Here is a 13,426-nt window from a genome sequence, read left to right as displayed (position 1 = left end):
CTTGTATTTACACTTTACACAATAAAACTATTTCTTAACTCGTTACTTTCCAGTTTTCATCATCAGACAAGGACAGAGACCTAGGTCACAGAACACTGTGTAGTTGATCTCTTTAATAATGTTTGGAATTGGGAAAAGAAAATAGGGGAAAGACATTTTTAATGTAAATTTGAAACGCCAGCGTATTTTTTTGGAACATGTTTTGGCTCTTCCTTCAGTCTCAGGAAGAAGGAGGAGTGTAATTACAGCAGATGGATTGAAAGGAATAGTTGCAGATGTTTAGACTGGAGGGAGGGTGGCCAGCTTGAGTTAAAAAAAAAATTCCGGATTAGAGCTGAAAATAAAGCTCTTTTGATTCTGCCACACACTGGTAGCGTAGTTCATTAAAATTTTTAATCACTTTGGGCATTATTAAATCAGGATGATTCTGGCAAGAAGAGGTCTTTAAAGTATTCCAAGTGTTGTATTCTATAGGTGCTATTGAAATGATAGATTTCACATAGAGGACATGTTATTACAAATATGTTGTGTCTGGTTGATAGGAAAATCCTTTTAAGATTAGTATTACATCACATTTCTTCTATGTTAAAGCTTATCGGGTCCATCAGATTTCACTTTAATTAAAATCTCTGTAAGCCTCTTAGAACTTATCCAGAAAGTAGTATAAAATCTATGCAATGCTACCCAAAAGGTGTGGTTAGATAGGGGACGTCAGAGATTGCTTCCAGCATTGCACTTCCTTAGGTATGGCCACAAGCGAGGCCCATTCGTGTCTACGCACAGGTTGTGGTCATTCAGTGTCATGAAGCTTAGTGTTTTCAGGGAGACTGAAGTAAAACTGTGATTATCCAGTTTATGAGTCTGGGGCCTGGAGATGCTCAGATGTGTTATTTACATCCTCTGTGTATCAAGACTTTGTCGAATCATCCATTGCCTGATAATTGGAGGAAGAGGCTGTCTGGATACAACCTTGTTGGAAGAGGGCAATGCTTGTTTGAGCCGAGGACAAGCACATTGCACCGCCTCAGCGGGTCTGCATCTGAATTCCTGTGAGATCAGTAAATGTGGACCAGTTGCAGACACAAACATTGAATATTTTATGAAGTAGGTATAAAGAAGCAAGCCAGAATTGTGTACACGTGTTTAATAAGGCATGGAACCTGTTAATATCCGACATACAGAGAAAAACGTCAGATACTTGTTTATACAGGGCCAAACCTGTCACTGCTTCATCAAAAGAAAAAAAGTGACAACTGCCGATATCTTTCAAGACATTTGCACTAGGGGGATAGTGAATATTTCTGTTATTAAAAAACACACATTCAAACATCATTTTATAAGCTCATGCAGTAATTGTTGGCACTGAATTATCCAAATGTTGGTTCACTATCTACAGGTGAAAGTTACAGGCACTGAGGAGTATATTAAAATGTGTAGTAACACATTTGAAGCAATAAATGGCTTAGTTAAGCCTAAATGAAGTGAAGTTTTTGATAAGCACAGAGTCATTCTTTGTAAGGGCAGATTTTCTTTCTATTTTTTTTCCTCCTTCACTTTGTCAAGGAAAACTTTGCATACCTTAGTTTTTTATGACATGACTGCCTTCCGTCTCCTTGGAGTTGGTGTTGGGGGACAGCATTTGGCACAGTGCTTAACGCATCGCTTCAGAGTTCCAGTCCTCACTCCGTGATTCTAGCTTCCTTTCTACTTTTTAAGTGTTATTTATTTGAGGGCCTGGCGGCGTGGCCTAGTGGCTAAAGTCCTCACCCTGAATGCGCCGGGATCCCATATGGGTGCCGGTTCTAGTCCCAGCTGCTCCACTTCCCATCCAGCTCCCTGCTTGTGGCCTGGGAAAGCAGTCGAGGACAGCCCAAAGCCTTGGGACCCTGCACCTAGGTGGGAGACCTGGAAGAGGTTCCTGGTTTCTGGCTTTGGATCAGCGCAGCATCAGCTGTTGCGGTCACTTGGGGAGTGAATCATCGGACGGAAGTTCTTCCTCTCTGTCTCTCCTCCTCTCTGTACATCTGACTTTCCAATAAAAATAAATAAATCTTAAAAAAAAGAGAATTATTTATTTGAAAGGTAGAGTGACGGAGACAGAAAGAGGGAGAAGTCTTCCATCCACTGGTTCACGCCATGACAGCCTGGACTTAGCTCCAGGAACTCTGTCCAGGTCTCCAGGGTGATTGTCAGGGTCCCAAGTAGTCGGCCAGCATCTGCTCCCTGCCAGGGACATTATAGGAAGCTAGATTAGAAGCGGAGGAGTCAGGACTCGCTGAAACTCACACTCTACTGTGGAATTCAGGCTTCTCAAGGGATGATATGATGTGCTGCGCCGTAATATCTGACGTCTGTGTGTATGTGTTTATTGTGTGAATATACTTACAAACATGTCTCTATATGTAGTCTTTGAAAGGATGTAAACCTGAAGGATTAGTTTGAGAAGCTCAAAGAAGTTACTTGCCAGAATTGCATTTGTTCTGGAGAGCATTCCGGAAGTTCTTACAGTCCTCGGGAGCTAATTATGTGGTTGCTACAGGCTGCTGAGGTGTGCAGTATTCTCACTCAAGTAATGAACATCCTAACCATTTGGGAAAATTGTACAACAGCTATCCTGTTGACTAGGTGAGATCTGCGTTTCCCAGCCCTGGCGCTTGACATTTTACACTGAATGTGGCTCTGTCTCCTGGATCAGGCTCAGCAGCAGCTCTTGCCTGTGTGTACTCCAAGTTAGTAACTGCTTTGTCCCCACCCCCAGCCAGCTCTAGCAGCCACAATCGTCCCTGGGAGTTGCCAAAGGTCCTTAGGAGGTGAAAGAGCCTCCACTGGACTGGAGCTCACCAGGATATGAAGTCTCCTGGACTAAAAAGGGAATAGCAAAATGGGCAAGCGTTGTCCATGAGGTGTAGATTTCTACAAATAGGGATTCTTGGAAATGACCACTTGCCAGAAGACATTGCTTGTACAGCAAGGGCGTAGAGAAGAATAAAATAATTTTTGCTGTAAAGAATTTATGCTGTGAGAGATGGAAATACTCTAGTAATTAAAATATAACACAATTAGGGTAAGACTAATTTTGATCTTGGTGTAAGCAAATTTAGATTGCCTATAAAAAGACACACTTGGGGAAAATGAAATGCCCAGATGAAAACTAGAGCTGAAGCACCTAAGCTGCATTATAACAAGCAACAGTGCTTGTTGGTAAATGTGATTTCCCAGTTGACGTGTATTTTCACAAGTGCTGGACCAGTGGGCCCCACAACATTAAAATGCATTTATTTGGTTTGGATTTACTTATGTATTTATTTGGTTTATGCACATTGGTTTTCATCTAGAAAGTTAAAGAGATTGTGGGATGTCTGTTTAAACAGAAACATGTTAGGAAAACTGAGCATTTTCACTGCACCATTTTGCTCTCCCTTTAGGAACTGCACAAATGCGCTGAGAGCCTCCTGCACACTGTTTCTTTATCCCTTGCTGCCATTCCCAGACCTTTGGCATATCTGTCACCATTCCAGGCTTAGAGTTCCTGCACATTAATAGGAAAACTATCATTTTTTAATCCATAGAAATCTCCATAAAATCTTCCCAGATCTTGGGTGGAAATGAAGAGTGTTTACCATAAAAAATGATTCCATTTAATTGTTTCTGAGAGTAGTAAGTTGAGATTAAGGAAGATTAAGCTGGTTCAAATGCTCATTGCATTAGATACTGCAAAAAAATATTTTTACATGACTATTTAAGGATTTCTGTTGACTAACCTGCACATCAAAGATAGTAAATGAGCCTGATTATGAGCTCAACTTCTGGTGTGCACTGTAACGTGTCAGATGAAAGGTGTTAACACAAGGCTGTGACCCTCAATCTGATGCAAATCAGCATTCTCTTTGCATAACTGGGATACTATGTAATGGAGTGCACTGTCGTATATACCTTAACAGAGGGCAGCATTTGTCCCTAAGACAGCGAATCTGACATTTCATGTAGATTTTATTAACTCTGATGTAATGTTTTTGCAGTACTGAGAATAACCACATGGTGTTACTCTGTGTTGTTTATTGCAACTATAAACACCAAAGGAAATCTATAATTAAAGTTAGAAAAGCACTGTCAGATAAATTTGGGTATTAAGTCATTAGTAAGACTTTAGGATTCTTACTGTTTTCAGATCAAGGCTAAATAAACTCAAAATTGGAGAATTATATAGACATTGATTGTACCCACTCTTTTTCTGGCCTGATCCTAATGATCTCCCACTAGGAGATAGAACCAGTGTTTTCCCTTTGGCAGCAGTGATGCCATGACTCCTCAGCTCCCTGTTGGATGCCCGCAAAGGATGTCAGCTCCCTATTCCCCATGGTGCTTGGCTGATACATCTTAACTGTGGCTGGAACTGCTTTTTTCCACATCAGTGTGCTGCTTTTCCTTCTGGATGTTGGGCTTGGCCTCATTTCCACATAGAAAGGTCCCTGAGATGAGGATCTGGCCAATAGAAGACGAAATATTTACACCAATTGGAAGCTTGACTCAGACGGAGTTCTTCCATACTCTACCCATGCCTCTCCTTGTTCCTTGTCTACTAGTGGAATTCAGAGAAAACTGGGGCGGGAGTTGTGGGGGCAGGGTGGGTGTAGGGGAAGGGAGAGTCATGATTCTAGACTAGAGAAAGTCACCAGACAAGAGGCTACTGGGGATCAAAGTCTTATCAGAAACGGACAAGCACTGAAAAAATTTTATGGGTGAAGAAGCATTTACTGTATGCAAACATTGAGATGTTAAGGTATTTGTTACAGTAGTTAGCCTGCTCTGCCCTCTTTCCTTAACTCCATACCCATCCTGGAGCTTCTGAGAAGTAGAGACAATATGTGATTCCTGGTTTTGCAATCACCGTGTTAGGTTAGGAGCAAATGGGGAAAGTTCTAGAGTCAATGTTAGGTGACAAGTGGTAGCAATTGAGAAGAGGAAAAAGTTTCTAGAGAAGCAGTTGTGGAAGGCGAGTGCCCAGACTTTGCTGTGTGCACTGCTAAATCTTAATTATCAGTATCATCACTAGCAGTAACAGCCGGGAGCTTGCTGACGACAAGGACTGTCTCCTGCAGGAAACTAAGAGGGCCCAGACTGACGCAGGCAGCAGAGAGGCTAATTCAGGGCAGAGGGTCCCAAGACTCTTAACTTTGGGAGCCTCTGGTGACCTGGAGGTTAACTGTTCTGTTCATCATTGAAGCTTCTACTATATCTGAAAATCTGGGACCGAGATCATTATTACTTTTCCAAAGTTCCTGATCCAACGCTAGAATGTTCTCTGTTTTTCCTTCATTTCTGCAGTTAAAGAATGTTTCAATACTTCCTATAGACAAGAATTAGTTGAGTACCACACTCTCCTGCCATCCTACTTCATGCCAAAACCCCAACTGAAAGGCATGGGTGATGGAAGAGTGGATCATGTGCTGGGGGGCTTGGGGAGAAAAGCTGGACTGCTTTGTCCAACCTTGCAATTCTAGGGTTTCTAAGCTTGTCACTCTGTTATCTCAGGTTAATTCTGCTTACACATAGGTCCTTGAATACTAAAATTATTTACTGAAGAAGGCATTTTAAGAAACTGTATGCCACTTAGCCTCTACTTTTTCTTCCATTCAAATACATCCTCCTTACTATTCAGGCATGATTGTCTCTCCTGTGGGGCCCCCACATGCTCACTTTCATGCCACCTTTGTGCTCATTCTTTCCAACTAGTACCTGCCACATCTTATTCAGAGTGAAGAGAAGAGACCCAATGCTAAGGAAATGCCTGTGTTTGCTTATGGTGCTTGTATGTTCCACAGGGTCCATTATTCGACACTCACCCGTTCACAAATCTGATGTTTCATCACAGTGAAAATTCAGTGAGGATTAAATGCAAACTCAGGAGCCAAAAGTTTTCAGACATACACTGAGCACATTCGCCTGCCGTTGTGCAAACGCACCTTGAGTAGGCGCCTTCTGTGCATGAGGTCATCTGGTTGGGCAGCAGCTTTTCAAACAAGGTGTTCTTATTTGACAAATAAGGAAAGTGAAGGCTCAAATGCATCCAGGGCCTCGTTTTACAACAGCTGATAGACAAGGTGATGACTTAGATACAGGTTGAGTTTACTCTAAAAATCAGATGTTTTCTGTGCATCCTGTTGGTTTACTTGGTGATAATACCTGCTCTATGCTCTTCCCCGCTCCTTTTTACCTTTCCAGGTCAAGTAACCCTGTCTCTCTTCTGCTGTCAGCCTTGTTGCTCCCTCCTGGGGACTCGGTGGTTAAAAGAAAGTGGGACTTACAATCCACCAGAATCATTTTCCACCCTTCTAGATTCCTATTGTTATTGTTATCTATATCCTACTATTTGATAGATACAGCATCTTAAAATCTTCAGTGGTCCTTTCCTTTCTCCCAGCTCAAAAGCAATTTTGTTTTGGCATGCATCTTATTCTTTCATCAGCAGCTTGTAGTCAGCAGGCAAATCACACATAAAAGTGACCCACAGGTTCCTTCTGAAACTCTTGATTTCACAGACTTTCTTGCCTTCGTACAACTGTCTGCCCAATCCTCACCACTTGACAAACAGCTTTGCAATGGCGTGGCCATTCCATCGTGGAGATCCCATATTTCCCAGTCTCTCGAGCCGCACCCACCAACCGATGTTGCAAGCACTATGATGTCGTCATTTCCTCTTAAAACTCTAGTCTTCCGAATGACATACATCACTTTTTTCTACTTGGTCATGGGATTGAGGACTGAAATCTACAAATAAAATAACAAACCAGCTAGAATGGAATGCATGCAAAGATAAACCTTTGTTTGAGTCTTTCTTTAGTGTGGATACTGTTTATGTAATGCGCTCATTGATACGTTTCGTAAGGTCTCAACATAATCTTAGTGGCAAGGAGCTGGAGTTGTGCCTTTCCCTGGGACCTAATAGCTGGCTATCCCTAGGGGGCACTCTCTCACACAAAACAGAAGCTACAGTGGCCCTCAGCGCTGACAGGATGGGCGCACTCGAGGGGTGTGGCTCACCGGAGCCCCTCAGCCTGCGAACAGCTGGAGTCCAAGGCACGCTGGGCGGCTGGGAGCCCTGGCCAGCACTAGTTCCTGAGGTTCACAAGGAAGAGCGAGAAAGGGAACAACAGGCGCTGGACGGACTGCCTGCACCCCTCGACGTGACGCGTGTGAGCTCTCAGCTGCTCCAACCGAAGTGGATACTCCTGGGTGGAATTCTGGTGAAAGTCCCCCCACCCCCACCCCCACCCCCGTGTGAGACTATCAACAACTCAGTTTAGGAGCAAACCTATCAGTTAACTTTTGAGAGTCCCCGTCTTTCACCCAGGAGAGGGGCAGAGATACTGTGATCCGAGTCCGTGCCAAAGCAGAGGGCCGCGTGTGAGTTCTGGGGGCGAACAGCACGGCTTCGGTCCAGACAGAACTTGTAACCTCCTCTACTCCATCCGAGTAACCACAGTTCCCTCGGGAGGAGAGCCTCGGAGCTCATTCCTGGAGTTGGCCCCAGCCCTCGTCCCTGACCTTTGCCTACTTCTCTGTCGTCTTCTTTTTTTCTGTCACGTTCTCTTTCTCTTTTTGAGAGGGCCGCCACAGCGCACATTTGGCGTCCAGTGTGTGTCCCCAGCCGGTACTCCAGGGCGGGCAGCTGCGGGGAGCTGACCGCTGCCGCGTGCGCTCTGTGGAGGCGGCCCTCGGGGACCCGCGCAGCCCCCCGACCCCGGCAGGCGCCCCGGCTCTGGCTCCGCCCCGCTTCCCGCGCCCTGCGGGTCCCTGCGCCGCCCTGCGGGTCCTTGGCTGGTCCCTGCGGGTCCCTGCTCCGCCCTGCGGGACCCTGCGCCGCCCTGCGGGTCCCTGCGCCGCCCTGGCCGGTCCCTGGCTGGTCCCTGCGGGTCCCTGCGCCGCCCTGGCCGGTCCCTGAGCCACCCTGCGGGTCCCTGCGGGTCCCTGCGCCGCCCTGCCGGCCCCTCCGGAGCAGGCGCGCGTGCGGGTCGGCGCGTGGGGGCCGAGTTGGCGCCTCACGCTCGGGGACGTCCCCTCAAGTGCTTTTGACCAGCAAACCCAAGAAGGGGGTTCGTGGAAACTTTTTTCCCTCCCCCGACACACACACGGAGTAAGTACGTGGAACTTTGAACTTGGAAACCCATACAAGCAAGCCAAACCCGGACAGGCACCACGTCCACTCCAAGGGCTGCTTCCCTTTTTATGGTAAAAAGCCGTGCGTGCTAATGGCCAGGTGGCCTTTTAAAGCTGATGGGAGGGGAGCGGTGAAGAAACGTGAAGGGCTGGCTAGCCGGGGCCGCCTTAAAAGCCGGGGGAATAGGAGGAACCTAGGCGACCTGGCCTGCCTCCAGCTGCGCGGCCGGCGCTCTGCGCTGTGACCGGCCGCTTCCCTCAGAGCCCACTCCAGATTTGCTGCTGTGCCGTCTGCTCCTAAACTGAGGCAGGGCGGGCTCCTTCTGTGCGAGTCCAAGGATGTTGTGAGCATGGGGCATTCCGGAAGCCCCAGTTTGGCAGCCTGGGATGCACTCAGATGACTAGGGCTAACTATTCTTAAGTTGGCATCTTTTTACAACTCAGGCCAGCCGCTTTTCTACCGTCCTCCGTGGCAGGGCTCGCATGCACCACGCGACCCCGTGACTCCTTGGCATGGATCGTTTGGAAAGGTCTGAAGCGGAGATGGAACACTCTTGGTAGTGGGAAAAGAGAAAAGGAAGACAGATTGAGATTTTTCATGTTGACAAAAAGTAGCTGCTATGATTTTCCCGGCAACGTGGACAGGGGCCAAGCGAAGCTGAACTGGACATGGTCCTTCGTCCAGTTTTTCTTTGTCGTCGGCGACTTTGCCCCCGGCCCTTCCTGGTGGGCCTGGGGGTGGCGATCTGTCTCTTCTTCCACACCCTCCCGCTCAGAGGTCCTGGGAGGCTCCCCGCCGCGGTCCCTGCGGCTGCCCCCGCCTCGCCCCCCCAAGCCAGCAGATGCAAGCAAGGAGGACACCCCTCGGACCGGCAGTGCTTCCTTCTCTCCGACAGCGCCCAGGAACGCAGGAAGGTGAGCTTCTCCCGAGCTTTCTGAGACTTTTTTTTTTTTTTTTGCAAAGACTAAAATTAACTTCCACGCGGTCTGAAAGCAATCCAGTTTCAGCGGCCCAGGCAGTGAGCTGATGACAGGGAGACAGGTTACATAAGCTTCGACTTCTGCTATTTACTTCCAGAAGTTTCTGGCCTTTATTTTCTTTCTTAAAATTTAGCTTCATTTTCGTGGAATGAAACAGACTTTTTTGGGGGGGTGAGGGGAGGAGTGGAGGGAAGAGAGTGGCTGGGTGGTGGGGATTCACCCTAAATCAGTAAGAGCTGAGGGCTTAGAGTTCAGAAATATGACTCAAAGTTCCAAAAACTTGTTTAATATCACATATCTTGTCCCTCAGCGCAGTATGAGTGACTGACCATTGCACACTCGAAGATACTCCTGTGTCACTTTTTATAATTGGCTAAATTGATTCTTAATTGATTTACAAGTGTCTTAATAATATATTTATTTATAGGGGGAAGGAAGGGGAGTGTGGCAGGTGGAGGGGGGAATCCCTGTACCTACAAGACCGTATCTTGAGAAGTAATTTTTAAAAGAAACAGAAAAGAGTATAGTAACAGGTTTCTTGGAATTAGTCGATAGTATTTTTCTGTTCACAGAATTAGAGAAATACAGATCTGCCTATACTTATCATTCAAATGAACTCTGCTAATCTTGTCAAGTGTAGAAAAAACACAGTTCAAAAAACACTGGCCGAATTTGTGTGTCCTAAGTCATTCTGTTCTTGCCTCTCAGTAATGCAATGACCTCTCTTTCAAACAGTCCAGTGGGGGCGGGGGAGGAAAAACCTATGCGGAAAACATTGTGGTACCAGCATCAGTGAATCCCATTGCACAGAAAGTGGAATTAGTAGCGCAACAAGAAAAGTGGATTCTATGAGGAGTCTCGTTTATGTACAGTCACTCTAGGTTACTCTTTCTGACCCTGTTTGTGGGGGCGAGCAAGATTTCCTCTTGGGTACCAAACACTTCCATGGCTACTGCCATCTTATTTTTAAACTCTTGAATTCGATTCATTTCAGACTCATCACTATGTAAGACAGTGACAAGGTAGTAGATAAGATTTTCATCATTTACCGAAAAGATGATGGGCACTGAAAGCTACCGTGGTACTCCACAAGGATAGCATCTTGACTTGGTACGTGAGGAAGGAACTCAGACTGCTTGGGTCCCACCGTGGGACCAATGATGCTCAAAGTATGTAAGTTCTAAAACCACAACTGCAAGACCTAGTTGCAATGCAAAATGATACTAGATTAAAAGGAAGAAAACTAGAGAACTTTCCAAGGAGAGACTACGTTTATTATCAGTAATATCAAGGAACATGTTGGTGACAGATGACGGAGGCCCTAGAGTGTCCAGATGGCATTCTGGTGGAATGTGTGGGTCAAGTTTTAGAGGCTATAGAATAACTGAAGTGTTTATTTCTTGTTTATTTATATTGGTGTTAACTTCTGTTTTCATTTTACTTCCCTTAAACAGATCAAGCTTATGATGAATTTAACTATGATTTTTAGTACTTCTTATCAGGTTTCTAATATTGATGAATATGATGTCTTGAGTTGATATATAGCTTAGTTTTAAAGTGCCTAAAATTTCTGCTGAGCATTTTAGGCAAAAAGTTTTTATTCATTAATTGATGGCCTTTCTTACTTCCATAGTACGTGTAATTCTATCATTATGTATGGTGTGTGTATATATATATATATGCTAATTGATAATGTGGACTGTCACAAAAATATTTAATTTCTACTTTGGACCTCCTACTTCTTATAAACTATCTGAAAGTGTTGGTGTAAAATATTGCCTCTAGAATGTTCTCACCAAAAATGTCAAACACATTATGATTTTGGTTTTCAAATGATTTAGAGCCTTAAATATTTCAAACATAAGCAAGATTCTAAATTCATAATTATAGTTTAGAAGCCCAGTGGATATAAAAGCTGAATTTCCAAACATTTGCTGTGTATTTCCATTTGAAACTCATGACAGCCATTCATTTAGAGGCAATTTTACTTAAGATAGGAAGGAATTTCTCAGTTTATGGAACTGTATCATGAAAAACAAAAATGAAAGAAAAAGAAAGTGGAAAGAGATGTCATCTAGGTGTTAATTAAAACGCAAATTACATGGATTGCTAATTTTTATCTCAAAAGGAAAGAAATGACAATCTATTTTTAAATGGTCAGATTTTTAGTTTGATTGTTAGCAAGAAGAAAAGTATCTTTGAGATCAAAGATCAAAACCAACTACTTGCAAGGTTCATTTAAAACTTAAATGATGAAAAGCTTGTTGATTTTGCTGAGGGCCTAGAATTAGCTTTTAGGAATTTTATGAAACTAACATTGTTACTATCTTTAAATTTCGTTTCTTATTTTATCTTTATTGGCGTACCAAGGTATGCTTATTATTAGGGCTTTTTCTTAGTTGAATTTATTCATTTTTACTTGGTTTCTTTTTTCAAGTTACTTCAAACAACTATTTTTGGTTCATGGTTCATGGACTTCAGAGTGCAATTGAATGTATAAATGCCAGGAAAACCTGGATTTAAAAAAAATGTTGATGCATGTATATATGTTTATCTCAGAAAAGTCCCTGATTTCTGCTAGCTTTTTTGTTTTTGTTTTAAGAATTAGCAGCATCCTAAGAACTACTAAAATTACTTAAAACTGGGGTGTTGAAATGACAAAGTAACTGCCCCTTCAGGACATTTATACTAGATCTGAATTTAAAACGTTGAGATGAAAAAAAGTCTTAATTACAAACTCCAACTGCAGATGTTTATTTGAAAAAGTGTGTCAGCGAGTGTTGCAGTGTCTGAGGGGACAAAGGCTGCTGGTGGAAGATCTCTGAAGTCAGAATTTTCATTAATTGATGAATAAACCCAAGGTTTTTCCGAGTCTTTTGGGGTGAGGTTATTTTTAAGAAAAGACCTTTTGTGCTTTATTATTCTAGTACCAGAGGACTCGATGGTAGCAAGGATTTGGAGGCGGTTGGCTTTGTCCTATACGCTTTTATAACTGGGGTCTGGTGCAATGTTCAAAGGTGTTTCCAGTGTGCATTGAGATCATGTTATAGCACATGCCAACTTTCCACAGTCAGGAAGTACGCCCCCTTGTTCTAGCCAAATTTTAATTCTTTTTTCCATTTGGATGCTCCAAAAGGCCTTGCGACACAGATACACTCTAGTCATTTCTTCTGGATTTTCCCTTAACGTTGGTTTTCTGAATATTGTCTCATGGTCCCAAGTTATTGTATAGGCGTAGTTGTCTTTTCGCTGAAGTAGGTCCCGGAGTTGATTGATCTGTTTTCCTGGGATCTAACACCTTAACATTGCAGAAGACAGGAAGCACATTAAATTGTAAGCAGATGCAATGGAAGAAAACCTCCTTAGTGCTCACATATGCTCCCTTCATGCAAACTTGGCTGTTTGGGGGATATATTTATACTCCACAGAGCCATGTGTTTCTGATTATCTCCTGCTGGTACTCCACAATGAGAAGTACTCTTTCCCTAGCTACTCATTTTCCATGTCTTCTTGACCCTCCCTTCTCTTTGTGTGAGTGGTCTATAGCCTGCTACTCTGCCCACGATCTAACCACAGCCCTAGGTGAATAAGTGAATGTTTTCATTTTTTAAAAAAATCCTGATTTTTAATGCATTTTTGGCAGTAAATAATATATTCAATACTTGCAAGTTTCTTTAGAATGACTTGCTTAGCCCAGGTTTTCGAAAGAAAGGAGGGAGAGCAAGTGAACGTGCTAGCGTGACTATTCAGAAAGTCTGTCTGCAATGGCTACGTCTCCTAACAGGATTGGAGGGGAGGGCACAGAAAGTGTGTGCGATGTGCACCCTGATTTCCTCTTCTACACCCTTTGTTGGTGGGAGTTCAGCTCATACTACTATGCTATGTAGTGTTACATGCATATCCAGGACAGCCACTGGGAAGCCACGCCCTTGGTGGGTGTGGTCCTCTCAGTGCCCTGGGAGGTGGAGCCTTTTTTTTCTTTTCAATGAATGCTGTGAGTAGGTGCTTCTGGGTCATTGGCAGTTCAGGATGTGAAGGCAGCATCTTGAATTCTGTGAATTCCAAAGTGGCCTGAAGGATGCCCACCAGTGATCTGGCATCTACTGGGACTGCAGTTATAATCATTTTCCTCTTGGAAAATCTACCCAAATGCCCACTCTTGGGAACTGGTCTCTTGTTAACACACAAGTTTTGTAGTTATCTCACTGTGAATTCTCCTCTTCAACTAAAACAGAACCAAACCTTGTTTCACCTTTACCTTCCCAATTGATTCCTTTCATTCATTCAT

At 44.0% G+C, this 13,426-nt stretch overlaps 1 protein-coding gene across 4 annotated transcripts in view; it reads left to right on the top strand.

The window, feature by feature from the left end:
• The first annotated feature begins 8,430 nt into the window (after window positions 1-8,430).
• CPED1 (cadherin like and PC-esterase domain containing 1) overlaps window positions 8,431-13,426 on the top strand; it is a 218,244-nt gene continuing 213,248 nt past the window's right edge. For all 4 annotated transcript variants that reach the window (XM_058654878.1, XM_058654879.1, XM_058654877.1 and 1 more), the window contains exon 1: window positions 8,431-9,072. In XM_058654878.1, the coding sequence (XP_058510861.1) occupies window positions 8,827-9,072 (246 nt within the window). In that variant the 5' untranslated portion in view covers window positions 8,431-8,826. The remainder of the gene's footprint in view (window positions 9,073-13,426) is intronic.

The sequence above is a fragment of the Ochotona princeps genome, chromosome 25 (genome assembly GCF_030435755.1).
Source record: "Ochotona princeps isolate mOchPri1 chromosome 25, mOchPri1.hap1, whole genome shotgun sequence".
In the NCBI taxonomy this organism is placed as follows: Eukaryota; Metazoa; Chordata; class Mammalia; order Lagomorpha; family Ochotonidae; genus Ochotona; species Ochotona princeps.
The sequence above is the reverse complement of the archived record's forward strand: the minus strand, read 5'-3'. Positions and strand labels throughout refer to the sequence as shown.